The 20948-nt window shown below is 35.2% G+C and overlaps 1 protein-coding gene across 1 annotated transcript in view; it reads left to right on the forward strand.

The window, feature by feature from the left end:
* Nucleotides 1-2599: 2599 nt before the first annotated feature.
* LOC136036536 (2-oxoglutarate dehydrogenase-like, mitochondrial) overlaps nt 2600-20948 on the forward strand; it is a 24958-nt gene continuing 6609 nt past the window's right edge. The window contains exons 1-5 of the mRNA XM_065718841.1: nt 2600-2773; nt 4401-4629; nt 7925-8075; nt 18557-18684; nt 20847-20946. Of these exons, the coding sequence (XP_065574913.1) occupies nt 2663-2773; nt 4401-4629; nt 7925-8075; nt 18557-18684; nt 20847-20946 (719 nt within the window). The 5' untranslated portion in view covers nt 2600-2662. The remainder of the gene's footprint in view (nt 2774-4400; nt 4630-7924; nt 8076-18556; nt 18685-20846; nt 20947-20948) is intronic.

The raw sequence follows: 20948 nt of genomic DNA on the forward strand, positions 1-20948 counted from the left end.
AAACTTTCCGAAACAGAAGGTTTTTAAAGAAAAGTAAAAGAAATATTAAACTTAAGATCAGAAGAATTGACTCCTAAAATGACGCAGTAGGTTTTAGACTTTTACAGTGAAAAAAGGAGACAAAACCCACACTCTTCTTTGTAGAGATTTTTGTTCGTTTCAAGTTGTTTCAAGCTCATTTGCATTAAGTTTCACTTGTTTTATAATTTATTAACTTATTTAAATTATTAACTATTGTTTGTTTATACCTCAATAGTAAAAATATTTTTGTTCGTTTTAAGCTTAATCCAATATTTTCGGGGAAATCCCCAAAACTTCGGGAATAGTGAAAGCCGCTGAGCCTAGTGGGCCTATTGGTAAATCTTGGTCTGGTTTCACTGCAATTTTCATTTTTTTCAATGTTGTAATAAGAACAAAAGAAAATATTTGTAATATAATTCCTTTTAGTAAAGCGCCAAAGACGCAGTTGGCATTATACTTTTACCGTCAAAGAAACGAGTAGTAACTATACTATTGTTTGTAGTGAAGACACCATTCATTAGAAGTGCGTAATCCCTATTCCCTGAAGACGACCGCGGTCTAACAACCAATCTTTAATCCAATTCTCACTTTTCTTTGAATTCTTATCTCTCAAGCATTATAATCAAAGAAAACGTAAATTAATTTTGCAGAACTTTGTATTCACTTAAGAAAGAGAATGATAATTCCAAGTACGAAAATTATATTTTTACCGTTTGGGAAACGGGCAGTAGCCATACTCTTGTTTATCAAAGTATCAAAGTAAACAAATTAACAATAATTAAGTTCCGTAACTCAGAGCCATTTCCCCATTGCTGTTGGTGGGGTCAACCCCAGAAGCGTAGTTATTTGGCCTTTGAACTGTTTTGAACAAAATGGTTATCTCCAAATTTTGGCCGGATGCCCTTTGGGAAAGTGGAGCATGGGCTAGTTGGCCATTGATCATTTTTGACTCTTAAAAAAAGAGCTAGAAGTTTCAATCTCCAATCGAATGAATCCCCTCCAAAGTTAATACGACCTCTCCTTCCACAGAACCTTATATTTTAATAGTTGGCAACTTACATAAGTTACAATCCTTGCCCCAGGGGCTAGGGAAGATTTCTCAACCCCTAAGTTATAGTAATTGGAATTTTTGACTTTTTTGAACAAAATGGATATTTCAAGATTTTGATAAGATGAATTTGGAGAAAAAAGGCACAAGGGGGGGGGGGCTTGTTACTTTTTGACTGCTTTTGATGCTTAAGAACTTGCAACTTGCATAAGTTATAATTCTTGTCCCGGGCGCTACGGAGGATTTCTCAACCCCTAATTTACAGTAATTTGAATTTTGGACTATTCTGAACAAAATGGTTATGTCAAAATTTTTATCGGATGTATTTGGAGAAAAAGGCGTGGTGAGGTGGTAGATACCCTCCGATCACTTTTGATGATTCTTAAAAAGGTAACTAGAACTTTCGATTTCCATTGAAACGAGCCATCTCTGAATTTTATACGACCACGCCTTATATGAAAAATTGTATGCCCTCGGGGCATAGCTTACAACACTTGCCCTCGGGCTCTGGGGGATGTGTCGACCCTGAAATTTTTGTGATTTGATCTTTAAGCTATTTTGATGCTGTTTTTAACAAAATAGCTATCTCAAAATTTTTTATTGGATGTATCCGGGGGAAAAGGGCCTTTAGGAGGCTAATTGCCTTCCGATCACTTTTGACTCTTGAGAAGAGCACTAAAAATTATGATTAACAATTGAATAATCCCCGTCCGTAATAACTTTATATGCCTCCAGGCACATTTTGTGACACCTGCCCCCGGATTTTGGGGCGGAGGGGAGCTGTTGTATCCCTGGAGTTTTGGTTATATTATCTTTGGTCTATTCTGAACAAAATAGCTATATAAAAAAAAATCATTGGACACGTTTGGAGAAAAGAAGGTTGGGTGGAAGGGGAAACTTATTCGACATCTCTTCTATAAGATTTGTGTCCGAACCCCTCGTATTTGTGTCCGAGGGGGTGGGAGTAGATGGCCTCTGTTAACTTTTAAGGTAATATTCCTTCCATAAGAACCATATATACACCCAGGGCATAACTTACAATGCCTGTCCCCTTGCCCTGGGGGTTTTGTCACCACTTGAGTTTTTGTTATATGATCTTTGAACTATTTTTAACCATTGGCTATCTCAAAAGTTTTATCGGATGCTTTTGGGAAAAAAGGCGTTGAGGGGGGGGGGGGCTAGCTCCCCTCCGGTCACTTTTGAATCTTAAAAAGGGCACTAGAACTTCCGATTTCCAATCAATGGTCGCCCTCCGAAGTTTACGCGACGACCTCTTCCATATGAATTGCCTCTGGGAAAAAAATATAATAAAGCATTGGAGCCGTATGGCCTTTACTATTGGCAGCACAATAGCGTTGCAACCGTTGTATATTCTTTGTCACTTTTCTCTTCTTCGGTGGTAATAAGAATATTTCTAATCGGCATATACCTCGAAATACTTATTTGACCGACAGCATTAAAATTGAAATGCTTCATTTTAGAGCCTGTGAGAATAATTTCGTATTATATTTAAATTCAATTTCTTACATTGATCATTCTCATAATTTTTAGGTATCTTATCGAAGAAATGGACACAACGAAATTGACGAGCCGATGTTCACGCAGCCGTTGATGTATAAGAAGGTGAAGCAAACGAAAAATGTTCTTGAAAAGTATGTTGGCCAACTACTTGAAGAAGGGATTGTTACCAAGGAAGAAATGGATGTAAGTGTACTCACAAAATGATGAGTGTGTTCCGGGTGGAAATTGCAATTCAATTGGCATTTTCTTCAGCTGTAATGCGAATTAACTGCGAACCTGGAAGGTTTTATTAACTAATACCTTAATATGCATTATAATTGATTTTTAAACTAGGGGTAGTTTTAATGAGCATTGAGTAAAATATGAAAGTACGAGTCTTGAATTTTGAAGTTCGGGGGAATTTTCCTGGGGGCGGGGCGGGCGCCGGCTCCCGCAGAAAATGGTTGCAAGTCCTTTAAATATCCGAAGTCCTGACGATTTACCCATGAACTACATAAATACTCGTTCTTAAAATGGGGATCAGGTCCTGTTTTATTTTCAATATATTTTCAATATAATTATTTTATATTTTATTTTATATTTTATGTTTTCAATTTTATTTTCAGTATAATTTATATGGGTGAGAAATAATGTCACAAAAACTCCAGAAATAAAAATTACAACAGTCTAATCTGTAATCTGAAGTTTTATTTTTAAAAGGAAGACGCCATGTCTTACAGTTGACCCTTTTGACGCTCTAATTCCAGGGATTATGCAGAGAAACTGAAATACTATAAAAAAAAATACGTTTGATGGCTTTGTTGATTTAATTGCTCTCAACAGTTAGGTTCTTAATATATTCCAGTTAAATATTATCTGTAGCTAATTACAAAAGGCACTGGTTCTATAAATTACCTTTCAAATGAGCCCTTATACAAGTCACTGTGATATTCCAGTGCTCCACTAGCAGTAGAGAAAAAAAAAAGGAAAAAAAGAAGACATGTCAGTGCATCCCATGCACAAAAAAAGATATTACCCTTTGAGTTTTCAGGCCACTTTTTTTTATTCCCATAAATTTGTTTTCAAAATCACATTTTATGATTAACATCAATCGTGATAAGAGTTGGCATTCCTAAATTAACCACAAAGAGTAGTTTTTTCTCATTTTAAAATTCTTTTTAAAAGAATTTTTAAAGCGTTATTTTTAAAAGCGTTTTTTTTTAGAGCGTTATAAAGCCAATTCTTTTTAGAAGCCTTATTTAATTTTTGTTACTATGGGCCGTGCTTCGTTCTTTACTACGTTGCAGCTGCCACTGCAATCATGATGAGAGCCGTAGGAGTGCGGAAAGGAATTGTTGCAAATAAAAAATTATCTATCTATCTATCCCTAATCATAGTTCACCCTGTCTACATTCACTGCAAAAAAAACCCTTTTGTTAATAAATGTTTGACATCTATTGAACAGTCATGTAATCAACTATGGGCTTGGTTTTAACTCTAGAATGATTTTTTTTTTTTTTTCGGAAGGAAGGGTTAGAATTATCGTGGAATGTGATATTGGTTTACTTTCAGTTACATAATTAGATCCATTAAAAGCTTTTGCTTCAGAAATGATTTGGTTTGTTTGTTTTTTGTTTGTTTTTTTCATTTTTGTTCCAACTTGGAATAAAAAAAAAATAATGAGCAAGAAATTTAAAAAATATCTATTTTGTTTTTGTCACTCCTCATTTGCAAATGTATTGTAAATGTTTAACGGTATGATAGTCCTTGGAACTATCTTGTGACCACTCATTTTCTTCAGTAACATTTGACAAACTATGTTCTATCCCAGGATATTCGTTTGAAATACGACAAAATCTGCGAAGAGTCTTATGTGAATTCCCAGAACGAAAAGCAGATCAGGTATAAGGATTGGCTGGATTCACCCTGGTCCGGATTTTTTGAAGGAAAAGATCCATTAAAAATGTCGACAACTGGAGTTCATGAAGAAACTTTGGATCATATTGGCAAACGCTTTTCTCAGCCACCACCCAATGCTGCTGGCTTTGTTATTCACAAAGGTAAAATTTTCTTTCTGGATAAGGAATCACAGTTGCCAGGTCGCTTCAATTTAAAGGATCTTATTTAAGTTTGCCATATTGTATTCCTATTCTGTTAGACATCATGGGCTTTTTAGTCAAGACTATTTAGCCAAGATTTTTAGACTATTTATGATAATTATTTTCCTATTATCTCTGCTTTTTTCTTCTGATTTTGAGGGAAGAAAATAATACCGTACAATGAATAGATGGTGTCGTCTTAAATACAATAGAATCTTTAATTTCTACTTTTTTGTAACTATTTACTGTTGACTCTAGGAAATTTGCATGTAAGTTTTTATGGTGAAACTCTTATCTAAAGTTTGGTAAATTTTCCATTACTGATTGATGATTCTAGTTTTATACATAATGAGGTAATATTGTAAACCGACAAAATGAAAATAGCGAGATTAAAATAAAATCAAAGCTTTTTGCTGGGATCGAAGTAATCAGAATCGCCATGTTGCTTAATTTTAAGGAATCTTCAATCACTATTATAGAAAGTTTCGTAAAATTGAGGGTTTTTTTGCTGGGATTCAGGATTTCCGCTTCACTGTCCAGGATCTTGGTTAAAATTAACTATAAAATAATCTGTTTACTTTTAGCATGTTTTTTCATGGAAAATAAATTTTTATCTCGGAAGTTCAATAGATGGCACTACCTCATTCATAATAGAATTTATAAATTACAGCTTTCTTCTGCAACTTTACCCCCTAACCATGGATCGTAAGTAAAAGTTCAAATAGGATTAAAATCCTTTTAATAGACAGTGATAAATAGCCATAATAGTAATAAATAGAGCCATAATAGAGCCTGAAATAGGTACAACGGTGAATTTGGTTTGAACTCTATTTATGATAATTTATTAAAATCATATAGAGTAAAGTTCAATTGATTCAATGCTAACGGACCCGATCCAAGAAGGTCAAAGAGACTAGCTTCCGTTTTTGCTTTGGAAAGCATAAGATTATTAAACAATATGTAGTTTATTTTGTTTTGTATATAAATTATTGTTTTTAGTTGTTTTAGTTTAGTATTACTACTGACAACGATCACTGCATATGTGACCGAAATATCTAGTATTTTTGTCAAATTTATCACTGTCTATTAAAAGGATTTTATCCCTGTTTGAACCTTTATTTATCGTCACGGAAAGGCAGCGTAGTTTTGAAAATTATCTGAACCATGGATTAACTATTGTATGATCTAGATATTCAATATACATATATGAAAAATTTAAATATGGCTTCATTTTGAAGACCCTATCTAGAGCATTGCTGAATTTTTCACCCGTGGTAGATGATTCTTTTAAACTTTTAACATTAAGAGTTAATTATCGCGATCTGTCTAAAGAAAGTTATCAAAATTAAATCAAAAATGGTATTTTAATAAAATGGTTAGTGATGAAGTTCCATAAAGATTGCTTTTATGTGCTTGCTCTCAGTGGATGAAGTATTTTTTACCTGAAAAGTTTTTATAGTTTCTTCTTTAGCAAAATTACAATGTTTTTAAAAACTTCTTTCCTTGTCAGCCTTTTGTCAAAATTTGATAAAATAAATAAAAATTAGAGTCTCAAATTTGATAAATAAAGGATGAAATGCTTAAAAAAAACGTTTTTCTTTTTATTCAATAAAAATAGATGGACATTTTTATAGCCTCACTTTAGCGTAAATTTTGGCTTTAACTTTGGGAGAAATTTTCTTATAGAAAAAAATAATAATTTTTTTCTTCAGTGGTTAAATAAAATATCAGACATTTTTAAAGCATAAAGTCAAGTCAAATATAAAAAAAGATATCGGGTAATGTTAGAGAAAGGTAATAATATGTTGCTGTTTTTAGCGTATATAGCTTTTTGTTTGTTTTGTATCTTTTTATTACGCATATTAGATGTGTCGTGACGTTTCTGATGTGTTAGGGTGCCATCCGAACGTTATGTACACGCTGTATCGTCACTCACAAACAATAAAAAAAAAACAAATACAGTATAATTTTAAGTAATACCGTTGATGATTTCTTTAAAAAGGCCAAGTCTCATGAAGAGTGCTTTTTAGCCTTAGGTAGACATGAAGTATTAGTCAAACTTTTTCATCAGTAGAAAAGGTATGCATTACTTCGGAAAGATTAACATCGCTATCAATGTGTAATTTAAATTAGATATAATTAACGGGGCATCATGAATATTGCAGTTTGTTTAAATACTAGTTTTATGGAAATGAATATTTGCTGCTAAGCACCACAAAAGAGTAACGTGAAGGTTAACCGCCAACTCTCTTCACATTTATAAACTCATCAAGGGGGACCCCACGTGTCCACTCTCACGTTTGGAACTTGTCCGATAGTAATCAACATAAAAAAATAATTAAGCCGGGTTTTAAGAAATGTAAGTTCAGAACCAGCAGTTAAAGCTTGAAAGCCAATCTTAAAACAAGGAATTTTGTAAATTTATTTTGAGTTCGTAATTTTCACAATCAAAAATAGGGTTTTTGTTTTCTTTAGAAGCCATGTTGACTTCAGGTCGATTTTTTTATTCCCTTATTTCGGCCATATATCCATATCTGGATTTGTCCTAGTACATTAAACACATGAACAACCTGGCTTTTTCCTGTCGGGGCAAAGTGTGGGCTAGGTGAATGAATCTTCCAGGGATGGATGTAAAGCCAAATTTTGAGTCTAGGAAGATGCTTGTCTGTGGACCTGGAGGTTTGAAGTTACCCGAACTGAATTTTCCGATCAATCCTTCTTTCTCTCAATAATATGAAAAAGGACTTTTCATAGTAATATCTTGAAATGCAAAATGTGAATATCGTTTTGTAATTCTAGTTAAGGATGGGGAGAATCCGACTTTCTCAAAGCCTGTACTTGCCTACGCCACCACACACTATAGTTATCACAGTGGCGAATTCGAATTTAAGTTTGACGGCTCGTGTCTGGTAAGGATAGAAAATCTGAGTATTTGTTCAGATATAAGAAATATATTTAAGGAAAATAAAAACTGTTTTTTATTTTATTACAGTTTTGATTCAATTGAATTATCTGGCCTTGAAAGTTTCGATGTTTATTTGGTATTGAAAAAAAAAATAGTTCATAGGGAAAGAAAACGATGGAAACAAAAATTTGGTATTTGAAACGTTAAAATCGGGTAGAGTATATTGGCACTTAGAATGTCTGATTTTTAATTTCTTTCGTGGTGCAAGAAACTTTGGACAAATAATAGCAGTTTGTTTGGAAGGTTGTTTCAACGCTTTACAAACCAAAGACTAAAACTACTACTTTGTAGGTATCGAGCGTATCTTGAGATCTAGAATGGACATGGTTGAGCATCGAAGTGTTGACTGGGCGTTAGCTGAAGCAATGGCTTTTGGTTCTCTTCTTCGTGAAGGGATCCATGTGCGACTTAGTGGCCAAGACGTCGAAAGAGGAACTTTCAGGTAAATCCACATTTTATTATTTCCAACCATTTTGCTAATTTACCCTACAGAACTTCAAGATCTGTAGGGTAACCCTTCAAGATCTTCACGTAGGATTTAGAAGGCTGAGAGTGAGGTGAACACATTTTTGCATCGCGGATACCGAACCTACTTGCGATAAATATTTATGTAGTAACCAATGTGGTTTTAATAAAGCTGCACTTCTTAGGATTTTCGAAAGATCTTGGAATTTCAATCCTGAGCTTTGAATCGTAAGAAAAGTACGCATATTACGCGTTACCCTAAAAAGTGTATTGAATAAAAATATTACTATTATTTAATCCCTTATGATTTTTTTTCAAACTCGGGGATTTTATTAGTAGCGGATACTGTGATATTGTTAAATTCTCAACGGTAGCCATGGTGTTTAAAACAATCAGTCTCTTTTAATATTTGTAAAAACTGTTAGTATATACGTTTTAAAAACGTATTTATTTCTTCTTTCTTTGTATTTATTTTAAAGGAACTTCATTTTATATCGTTTTTGCTAATTTTCTATGTCTAATTCTTCAACGTTCAACAACAATGTATTGTTGGGCAAAAGAAAATGAGAAGCGAAGTGAATTTTGATAAAAATCAGATGAAACACTTTGTCATTGAAAATTTTTGGACGTGTACATTTAACTAGCAAGTGTTTTTGCGTAAAAATATTTTGAAGTGTTTTGCTTCTTAGTGAAGTATAATTGACTTGTAAACTGAACTTTAATCTTGCAGTTTTATACAGGTATATGGTGGACGACCGGGGGAGGGGTCATAACCCTTGTCTTTAGATCGCTAAACCCTCAGAATTGAATTTTCATAGCAATATATATCAAATAAATTTGCTGATTTTATTGACTACAAATATGTAAACAATTCTATTTTTACATTGACCAATGAAAAGTTATTAGCACAAACAAAATTACATGACTTTAGAAGTAGGGGTGTGGGAAAAACACCACCAAAGACTGGTGTGATCTTGATGGAAATTGTCTCGTTGAATTGAACGTATCTGATAATCGTAGACCATTATCTCTTTATCTGAAGAAATATTAAACTTCGTGATTATCCTAGGATGGACGAGGATGTTTTTTTTTATTATTATTATTATTATTGTTGTTGTCGAGACAAGGGCCATAAAATATTGAGAGATATTGAGCCATAAAATTTTGAGCTTTATGGACGTTCTTAAGAGACTAAAAAGGTTGTGCCAAAGCGAGGTTCCATTTTCATTCCTTTTGTGCCCGAAACCGTGATTTGGCCTATACAAAGCCACAAAAATAGCAGTGAAAATTCTGGGGATGCCAATCATTTTAAAACACCAAAGCCCTTATATATTACCTTCCAGCTCCTGAGAAGCTACAGCGACAAAACTGCGCATTCCGTTTTTATTCTTTCACACACCCTTCTTTTTTACATCCCCCATATTTCTCCAGGTACCCATTTAGAGCTGGATCAACTCAGCTGAACTTACAGTCACGCCACTGACCCCCGTCCCAAACCAAATAACCAGCGACACTAGGATTCGAACCCTTGTCCTCACCAGTGTTGGGAAATACTTAAGTAAAAGTACCTAAGTAATTACTTAAGTAAAAAATATGAGTACTTGTACTCTACTTAAGTAAAAAATTTCTAAAGTAATTAATAGTTATACTTAAGTAAAAAATTAAAGTACTTAAGGGTACTTAAATACTCAAGTACTTTCTTCATGGCACAGAAAATTATACCGGCATGACGCAGGGCGATGCAATGAATTGAACTTCCTATATATTAGTGGATGAATGGATTTTAGTTTTTGAGAACAGCGGCTCGCGGCCCGGCGCGAAATTTCAAAAAAGGACGCTATCATGGCGGAACTACTATATATATTGAACAGACAGTTTTTTTGTGATAAATGTGATAAACAGTAAGAACAAGAGGAAATCAAGTAGCAAAGAGACTAGTGAACTTGTAGGCTCACTTTCGGGATCGTCTGAAGCTGAAGATAATGCTGGCCCTGATTATAGCTCACCTTCTAAAAAAGTTAAGGGAGATTTCTTTGCTGCGAGACCGTAGAAACTGACACAGTCAAAAGTGAATTCTTTCGCACTGGACTACATTATGGACGAGATACGACCCCCGTACACTGTTGAGAAGCCGTCTTCAAAATCTGATAATAGGTCTTGCACCTTGTGCAAAGGTTCCACGAAGAAAAGCTTTAGCTGTGCAAATTGAAGCTAAGTTTTTGAAGTGCATTTAAGATATGGTTCGTGATTTTGAACTCACCGACTACATGTCGCTGACCACACACATTTGGTCTGCCAACAACAAAAGCTACTCGGGAATGACTGCACACTTGCTCAACGAGGATTTAAAATGGAAATTTTATGTCCTTGCTTGTTGCCGGTTCAAGGGCTCACACACTTATGAATTGCTGAACAACTGAATGGCGTATTTGCCAGGTACAAAATTGCAATTGATAAAAAGGAACGAGGGATTTTGACCGATAACGCCTCCAACTTTAGTAAGGCATTCGGAGAATATCCGATGGTTTCCGATGAAGATATCCAAGACATTAATAAAGAAAATGAAGATGAAGCAGGCCAGAATTGCTCATTCTCTTTTACAAAAGTTGGAGAGATACTCGATTCTCATGACGACCCCGAGTATTTCCAACTTCCTCCACACTTCAGGTGTGTCAGCCACACACTTAACCTGCTTGGATCCACCGATGTTGATAAAGCCCTCTGTGATACTGCAGTGATATTCCTCTGTGATATAAGAGGCAGTACCACGCCGCTTTTTTGAAGTGTATTGCTCTCTGGGATGCCGTGAATAAGAGTTCAAAAGCTGTTGATGCTGTGAAAAGGGTATATGACAAACAGCTTATAAGACCTGTGGTAACCAGGTGGCACTCAAAGTATGAAACTGTCGAACGTTTGATGGATTGTCACAAAATTGGAAAGCTTGCTAACGTATGTGATGCTTTGCAAAAACCAAGGCTAACTTCTCGTGATGTTGAAATTCTTGAAGAATATATGAAAATTATGGAGCCAGTAGCAGTGGCATTGGACATTCTTCAGGTGGAGGAAAAGTGCTACTTCGGTACTATCTATCCTACAAACAAATCACTTGAAAGGAAGCTCAAAGAGCTGAAAGATTTGGCGAAAGTCAGCCAGCCTTTGGTACATGCTCTACTTGTGGGTCTCTCATGCAAGAGACTATGCTACTGCCACGGCAAGTCATCCTTATTTCAAATTAAAGTAGTTTCCTGATAACCAGAAGGATGTAGCAGTTGAACTCTTGGTAGACGAAGCGAAAAAGGTCGAAGATTTTAGAAGTACTTACGAGGCTTATAAAGGTGGCTTTTTGTCTGGAGATGAATACTTTGATCTTAGCGATGAAGAAACTACTCATGATAATTCTGGCAACCGTGGCCGTGAAACCACTTCTGTGAAGGTTTTGTCATATTTGACTGAAAGGCGAAAGGAACTATCTGTGCTAAAAGTTTACCCAAGGGTAATGAAAGTTTTCAGGAAGTACTGTATCATTCCTTCGTCTGCACCAGCACAACGACTTTTTTTTGGTAGGTGATAAAAATTTTACTCCAAAAAGAAACATGCTCGGAATTGGAATGTTTGAAAAGCTTCTGCTGTTGAAAGGAGCAAGAAAGAAATTAAAAGTTATTATGAAGCTTTAAGGGGGTGATTAAGTGAACTGATGGAACTCGAAAATCCCATGTTAAATTGAAAATTTATATTTAAAAAGTACTCAAGTATTCATTGGCGGAAGATGCCGCTTTTAATATCAGGCCATAGCTTCTTGAAGATGCTACAAAATGTTTGAAAGGATTTTGTTCTATTTCCTCTAATTGCTTAGAAATCTTAGAAAATGTCTAGGTATTTTTCACAAGTGTACTCTATGAAGGATATTGCTTTTGGAACAAAATTGGTACTATCATGTGCAGAAGACAATAACCTATAAGATGACTGGAACCATTTTTTGATGTATTTTCCTGTTTTCTAACAGTCCCCTAGAATATTTTCAGCTACCTGAAATTTTTACAAGTCGGTTGCCATAAAGAATCGTTTCAGATCGCCGATAATAACCCCTAAAGACGAAAATGACAAGCTGGAATAATCAGCTGCTTGTTAATAGTGTGAAATTTTCATAAATTATTTCAATGCAATGAAGAAATATAGAAATGAGAAATAGTCAGGAGCCTTCAGGAAAGTTATGCACACAAAGCCGAAATCATGGGGAAAATTAAATCAAAGCGAGGTATGGAACTGCGAAAGTGCGAGAAATTTGGGGATAGGCTAGTGGATAAAGAACCGAAAAGAGTCTAAGGCGGACTATTGCATGGAAGTTGGAAAGAATGGACTGGTCAACCCCAAACGAGGCCACGACTACTTTTACCAAGTACAATCAGTCAGCTTGAATGTGCTCAGCTATATACTTGCTTTTTCATGATTTTTACCCAGAAAGACTTCTACATTGAAAAGATAGACCGCAATCCAGGCTTTTGGACCGAAAAGATTTTTCCCAAGCTGAAAGGATTCTTCATTGATGCTTTGATCCCAAAGTTCCACAGGGGGTTCCAATACAAGAGCCGTACTTATAAGATTAATCGTCTAGTACCGGTAACAGGAAAATTCATTTTCCTTACATTCTATCCTTCTTTGTAGTTACATACTTAATTGTATTGTCATTTGAAATAAAATACCTTTGTTTATATTGCTTGTCCTCCAACTTTATCAAACAGTTCGTAGTAACGAACTGTAGTAAAGAGCAACCCGGCTCAATAGTAACCGAAACTCTAAAAAATGGAATTTTGGTACCAGTAGCTACATCAAAAGAATCGCATTTTAATGCTGATTTTAAATATATTAAATAAAAAAACAAGTTTTTTCAACTGAAAGTAAGGAGCGACATTAAAACTTAAAACGAACAGAAAATACTTCGTATATAAAAGGGGCTGCTTCTTCATCAACGCTCCGCTCTTTACGCTAAAGTTTGACTCTTTCTCCCAACTCTTCTTTTTAAAACAGTAAAAAACTTTAGCGTAAAGAGCGGGGCGTTGATGAGGAAGCAGCCCCTTTTATATACGAAGTAATTTGTGTCCGTTTTAAGTTTTAATGTCGCCCCTTACTTTCAGTTGAAAAAACTTGTTTTTTTATTTAATTTCTGAATGTTTTTGAATAAATGCATGTTTTGATTTTGGCTCTCCGCAGAGTAATAATTGAAACAAAATTAGAATTTTTTTTTTTTTTTTTTGCTGAATGGCTTACTCATAATTTTGATCGAATGATTTTGGGAAAAAAGAGCGGGGGAGGAAGCCTAGTTGCCCTCCAATTTTTTGGTTAATAAAAAAAGGCAACTAGAAATTTAATTTATTACGAATGGTTTTATAAGTAAAAGATATACGTAACTTATAAACTAGCTTACGTGAAGAATTTTTTATTCTCATATTTTTATTACACATATGAGAGGGTTCACCCCGTCGTCAGTACCTCTCTCTTTACACTAAATCTTAAATTTTGGCCCAATTAATTAAGAATGACCCCTGAATCACAAAAGCCGTAGAATAAATAGTTGACATTACTAAAAATACTTTAGCGTAAAGAGCGAGGTATTAGGAGGAGGTGAGCCCCTCATATGGGTAATAATTTCTGTTCGTTTTAAGTTTTGATGCTGCTCCTTACTTCCAGCTGAAAAAAAACTTTTTCATATATATTTTTTCATTGTTTTTTTTTAATAATGTTAGTAAATCCTGCGCTCCCTTCATGGAAATTTTCTTCCCCCATGACCAAGTCCTCGATGGAAAGTTCCCCCAGTATATCCCCCTCTTTTCGACCCCTCTCTCCGACCAAAAAATTCTCCTGAAAACACCTGTACACTTCCCAATAACCATTACTATATGTAAGCACTGGTCAAAGTTTTTAACTTGTAACCCCTCCCACGGAGACTATGGAGGAGTAAGTCGTCTCCAAAGACATAGTTATAAGGTTTTTCGACTACGTTGAATAAAATGGCTATCTCAGAATTTTGATCCGTTGACTTCGGGAAAATAATTAGCGTGGGAGGGGGCCTAGGTGCCCTCCAATTTTTTTGGTCGCTTAAAAAGGACACTAGAACTTTTTATTTCCGTTTGAATGAGCCCTCTCGCAACATTCTAGGACAATTTGGTGGATACGATCACCCCTGGAAAAAAAAACAAAACAAAAAAAAAACAAATAAACACGCATCCGTGATCTGCCTAAAAGTCATAGAAAACTACTGTAGAAATTTCAAGCTCCTATCTGCAAAAATGTGGAATTTTGTATTTTTTGTCAGAAGGCAGATCACAGATGCGTGTTTATTTGTTGTTGTTTTTTTTCAGGGGTGATCGTATCAACCCAGTGGCCCTAGAATGCTGCAAAAGGGCTCATTCTAACGGAAATGAAAAGTTCTAGTGCCTTTTTTAAGTGACCAAAATCTCGGAGGGCACCTAGGCCCCCGTCCCACGCTAATTATTTTTCCAAAGTAACCGGATCAAAATTCTAAGATAGCCATTTTATTCAGCGTAGTCGGAAATCCTTATAACTAAATCCTTATAAGTGTACAGACGTCTTCAGGGGCGTTTTCATTTGGTCTGGGGCAGGGTTGAGAAGAGAGGGATATGCTGGGGAAACTTTTCATGGAGGAAGAAAATTTCCATGAAGGGAGCGCAGGATTTCCTACTATTATTAAAAAAAAAACAATGAAAAAATAAATATGACAAAGTTTTTTCAACTGAAAGTGAGGAGCAGCATTAAAACTTAAAAGGAACAGAAATTATTACGCATATGAGGGGCTCACCTCCTCCTAATACCTCGCTCTCTACACTAAAGTATTTTTAGAATTTCAACTATTTATTCTACGGCTTTTGTAATTCAGGGGTCATTCTTAAGAAATCGGGACAAAATTTAAGCTCTAGTGTGAAGAGGGAGGTACTGTTGAGGGGGTGAGCCCCCCTCATATATGTAACAAAAATGTGAGAATACAGAAGTTCCTTACGTAAGCTAATTTGTTAGTTACGTATGTCTTTAACTAGTAAAATTTATTTTTACTAATAATTTTACTAATAAAAAAATTCGTAAGAAATTAAAAGTTCTAGTTGCCTTTTCAGGTAACCAAATAATCGGAGAGTAACTATACCTCCTTCCCCGCTCCTATTTTTTTCTCAAAATCGTTTGATCAAAACTATGAGAAACCCATTTAGCCAAAAAAATAAATACCCAAATTTCGTTTTAATTATTCATCTGTGGAGAGCATAAATCAAAACATGCATTGATTAAAAAACGTTAAGAAATTAAATTAAATAAAAACAAGTGTTTTTAACTGAAAGTAAGGAGTGACATTAAAACATAAAACGAACAGAAATTACTTCATATATGAAAGCGGCTGTCTCCTCATCAATGCCCCGGTCTTCACGCTAAAGTCTGACTCTTCCTCTTAACTCTATTTTTTAAAACAGTAAAAAACTTCAGCGTAAAGAGCGGGGCGTTCATGAGGAAGCAGTCCCTTTCATATACGAAGTAATTTCTGTTCGTCTTAAGTTTTAATGTCACTCCTTACTTTCAGTTTTATTTTTTTTTAATTTAATTTGTAAGAAAACTTTGGTTTTCTAAGAATCCTCGAAGAAAGCTTTCAACTAAGTTCGCTGTTTAGTTTCGAATTAATGAAATGAGGTATTTTAAATAGCCTATCCCTAGGAAATAAAGTGGAAAAAACAATAAATTTTAAAATGCATTCTATGCATGCCGTCACAGTTGCATATACATGGGCATTTTGTACTTGAGAATGATAGTGCTCTTTTGCTCATTTTCTAATCTCCCTTGGTCGGTAACCAAGCTTTGCAAGACACTGTCAAATATATTATTATTTCTCGGCTGAAGCATCTCACCAAAGGAAGCTGTCAATCAAAACCTTTGACAAGACTTGATAATTGGTGCTATTTGAAGTTTTGACAATCGACGATCTCTAGAGAATTAAAAGACAGAAGGGTAACCTTACTTCAATTCTGAAGCTCGATGTTTTCAAGTTCACTTAATCACGGCCTTAATGAATGTTCTTTGTATTTTTTTTTCTTTTTTATACCTTAAGTAAAATTCAAGTAAAATCGAAATACTTGAGTATTTAAGTACTGAAGTACTTTTTCAAAAGTACTTATTACTTAAGTATATTCTTAGAGAAGTACTTGATACTTGTACTTAAGTAAAAAAAAAGAAGTACTTGGCACAACACTGTTCCTCACGGACAAAGTATTTCAAGTCTAGCGTGCTTTTGGACAATGCTTTCACGGAAATGAAAGGTTTAACTTTTGCTTTATTGAAAGCTTATTAAAATGTAACAAATATAGACCATTGGTATTAGCAACTTTTTTTTATACCTATTGCTCTTCTAAATATTTGAATTGAAAACTTTATTTTGTAAACCAATGGCGTATTTTCATTCTTGAAGCATAGTGATAAAAATTTTACTTAACTGGAGGTTTGAAGGGGGTAGCCGCCCTTCTTATATTCAGTTAATTTATATGCTCGTTTTCAATTTAACCTCTTTCTTTCATTTGATCAAACAGTTTGTGGTAACGAACTGTAGTAAGGAGTGACTCGGCTCAATAACTCTAAAAAGCGGAATTTTTATAACAATAGTTACATCAAAAGAATCGCATTTTAATGCTAATTTCAAATATATAAGTTTCATTAAGTTTAGACTTACCCATCGAAAGTTACGAGCCTAAGAAAATTTGCCTTATTTTAGAAAATAGGGGAAACATCCCTTAAAAGTCGTAGAATTTTAACGAAAGTCGCACCGTCAGATTCAGCGGATCAGAAAACCCTGCAGTAGAAGTTTCAAGCTCCTATCTACAAAAATGTGGAATTTTGCAATTTTTGCCACATGACAGATCACGGATGCGTGTTCATTTTTTTGTTTTTTCTTTTTTTTTTCCAGGGGTTATCGTATCGACCCAGTGGTCCTAGAACGTTGTGTGATGGCTCATTCTTACGTGAATTAAAAGTTCTAGTGCCCTTTTTAAGTGACAAAAAAATTGGAAGGGCACTTAGGCCCCCTCCCACGCTCATTTTTTCCTAAAGTCACCGGATCAAAATTCTGAGATAGCCATTTTATTCAAAATACACGAAAAACCTAATAATTATGTATTTGGGGATGACTTACTCCACCATGGGAGGGGCTGCAAGTTACAAACTTTGACCATTGTTTACACATAGTAATGGTTATAGGGAGGTGTACAGACACTTTCAGGGGGATTTTTCTGTTGGGGGGAGGGGTTGATGGGAGGGGGCTATGTGGGGAAAACTTTCCATGGAGGAATTTGTCGTGGGGGAAGAATGTTTTCATGAAGGGGGTGCAGGATTTTTTAGCATTTTTTTAAAGAACAATAAAAAAATAAATATGAAAAAAAAATTCAAATGAAAGTAAGAAACAGCATTAAAACTAAAAACGAACAGAAAGGTGTTCTCCAAGGATGCCTCTTCTCATCCACTCTTTTTTCCTATTGTCCTTGCACTTGTCCCTAATAACACGGGAAGAGTCTTGGGAGGATACCTCTTTTACCTACTTGCATATGCTGATAACAATAATCGTCTGAATAGAAAAACAAAGGAGTTCTAATCCAATGCAAACACTATCGGTGACGCAGCTAGTTCCTTTGGAATGAAGATAAACGTCAGCAAGCCCAAGATGATGAGAGCGTCGTGGCACGCAGAGTTTAGTCCCCCTTTCCGTCGCCGAAGTCACTATTCGGGGCGAGGAAATCGAGTGGGTTGACCAGTTTGTTTACCTAGGAAGTGTGCTGAGATTAACAAACGACTCCTCAAAAGATATCAAACGACGCCTGACTCTTGCCTCCGCATGCTTCAAGTCTCTGGGCTCTATTTTAAAGTTTGACTTTTCTGACCATACCTTCCCGGTACTGCTGAGGGATGCAACAAAACGGGGGACATACCAGAATTATTATTGTGATGCCGTTTGAAGAGTAGCCCCGAATCGGCCAACCCGACCGGATGGGAGTTAAGTAAGTAAGTAATAAAAAAAAATACTGTTGTTATAGAATACTACAATCAGGGATTCTTTAGTTTTTTTTGTACAAATCTGTTTATGTAATTTTATTTACCTGAACATTTTTTTCTAGTGTCCTTTTTGTGTGTTTCTTTTTTTTTTTTTTTATTTATCAGTCCTTAAAAAGCGAAAATAGACTAGACTCCTCCTGACTCCAAGAAATAAAAGGCCATCGTAAGCCACTTTCTTCCTGGACTTTAAGATTCACCAAAAAAGGGTATATTCAGGGTTACGGGAACTAGTCATTGGTTTGCCGAGATGAAAATAATAGTGGCTTAATTTCGGTATTGCATATTCCAATGAATTTGAATTTCGCTACGCTATTTTTAGTTTCATCATTTAAGTGTATGCATATTTTTCATGTAATGAAATCGTTTCAGTCATCGACACCACATACTCCATCATCAGACAGTAGACAAGTCCATTTGGAACCCACTTTGTAATTTGTACCCGGATCAAGCACCATACACCGTTTGTAACAGTTCCCTCTCTGAATTTGCTGTCCTTGGTAAGTATTGTCTCAAATATTTCGAAATGTTTGGATAATTTTCCATTATTACTGCCATTGGACCTTGCTGTCGACGGAATTGTCCTTATTCTTTTAATGTAGGGTTCAGGACGTTCGAAATTTCAAAATGATCGATATGCGTATTTTTTTTTTCCACTGAAGAAAGGTCATAAGACCATTTTTACTTCTGTATTTTATTGGTTCTTTTAATATGAGCATGTCAGTATGTTTAGAAGCGTTGAAATGGTCAATATGCATATTTTCACTTATGGAAGGCTGTTCTGTTTCCCCCTAAATGTTGAATAGAACTTTGTCATAACTCATGCATATCAATAATAGTCCCCATCCCCACTCCTGACATCTTCAACTAAGATGGTCGTAGCGGGCTTCCCTGAAACCCATTCAAAAATAGCGTCCTAAAAAATTTTTTTGTATGTTTCTCGAAGCCCACTGAACTTTGGGCTGGACCTCCTTGTATCTATGGCATGATATATATATAGTTCAAATATATTATAAACAAACCGGTTACCTACACAATTAACTATCAAAGTTGATTAGCTAATTTTGTTATTTCGAAGTACCAAAAAGAGGTACTTAAAAATGTTTATTACTGCTACCATAGGACCTTGCATGCCACTGTATTTAACTTATTCCTTTAATGTAGGGATGTTAACATGTTTGGAAGCACCAAGTAATATACGTATTTTGATTTATGGAAATTCGTGGGACCTTGTAATCCAACATGATCGATATGTGTATTTTCTCTTATAAAAGGCTTATAGATCTGTCCCGTAATTTGAACTGAATTACTCATAAAGATCAGTGCTCTGTCTAAGTAACTAATAAAGTATTCTAACTATGTAAAGGATATTAAGTACGGTAATAATTTAATAAGCTTACAAAATGACGAATTTGATTTATTTGACGTAAGTTACTGAGCCATTGAAGTTGCTGAGTCTGGATCTTTGTGGGAATTGAATGTCGGATTTGGAGGCGCTCGAGGAGTTCGAAATTTGAGAGTCTATCAAGGCAGTTGATTCAGGAGATTCGACGTAGGCTTTTAAAACAGATGTTGCGAGTCAACACTAGTCATCCACCATCAGTACCCAGGTATCACATGAGTAGATTACGATAGCAATGATCAAGGTATCGAAAAATCATGCTTTAAGCCATGGCGACAGGTCCCTGCTACGCCATTAGATTCGAAAACTGAAACTGGCAAGTACGAGCTGTTTTTAATATCCTTTGAGTGGTTGTTGTCGTTGTTGATCAGAGACAAATGCATAAAAAAAAAGATGAAAAAAATCAGATTTGAAATTGTATATTAATCTCCTTAACTCGAAATAGTTTTTCAAATGGCTTGCAAAGTGCTACTCAGCATTTTTTTTTTTTTTTCTTAATATAAATTTCAGCATATCGTTCTGAATGTTGTCAGTTCTTCCATATATATAAACGAAAAAGAAAACGGCAAAATTATCTTCAAATTTATCCATAACGCTTTTTTAGCTAAATATTGTCAGCTGTTAATCGACCCTGTGCTATTATATAGGGTTAGACCATATGAACGGGAATCAAGCCGAAGAACATGATCATGCAATACCTGTATCTGCTCTGACTTCTAGTTTATGAAATGACTGTTTGGCCAATGAAAGTTATCTTGCTGTCTCCCTGTCTATCATTATATCCAGAGCAAGGGTTACACCCCTCTTCCTCCTCTGAAACTATTTTTCCACGCGGTATTTCTAGATGACTAGGTCGATTTTATAGGGCAGCTTATGGGACTGTAAGATTACCTCATTAATTTATAAGTATTTAATTATTATTATACAGTTTTTCACCTTCATTTTCTTAGGATTATATTAACACTTCACCTAATAACATTCAAATGTACATCTACAAGTACTTTCTTTTTTAGAAATTGGCATCTATCAAAACGTATATAAATATGGTGTTTTTTACTGTATTAAGGGCAAAACTGTTTTTGAAAAGTTTCGTTTTTTCGAGTTCAGGCTGCGAACTTTTCAGACGGCTGCGTATCGTTTTACGGGACCCAAGCTTTGCTAACTGTCTAGTCTGGTCTAAACCTCATCACCGGTTCTCTGTTTTTAACAGTTATCTTACTTGTGCAAACATAATATTATTGAACCTGATTGTTTTTCTAGGTTTTGAGCTTGGCTATTCAATGACAAACCCAAATGCTCTGGTTTGCTGGGAGGCACAATTTGGTGACTTTCACAATACTGCTCAGACCATCATTGATCAGT

The sequence above is a fragment of the Artemia franciscana genome, chromosome 15 (assembly GCF_032884065.1).
Source record: "Artemia franciscana chromosome 15, ASM3288406v1, whole genome shotgun sequence".
Taxonomy (NCBI): Eukaryota; Metazoa; Arthropoda; class Branchiopoda; order Anostraca; family Artemiidae; genus Artemia; species Artemia franciscana.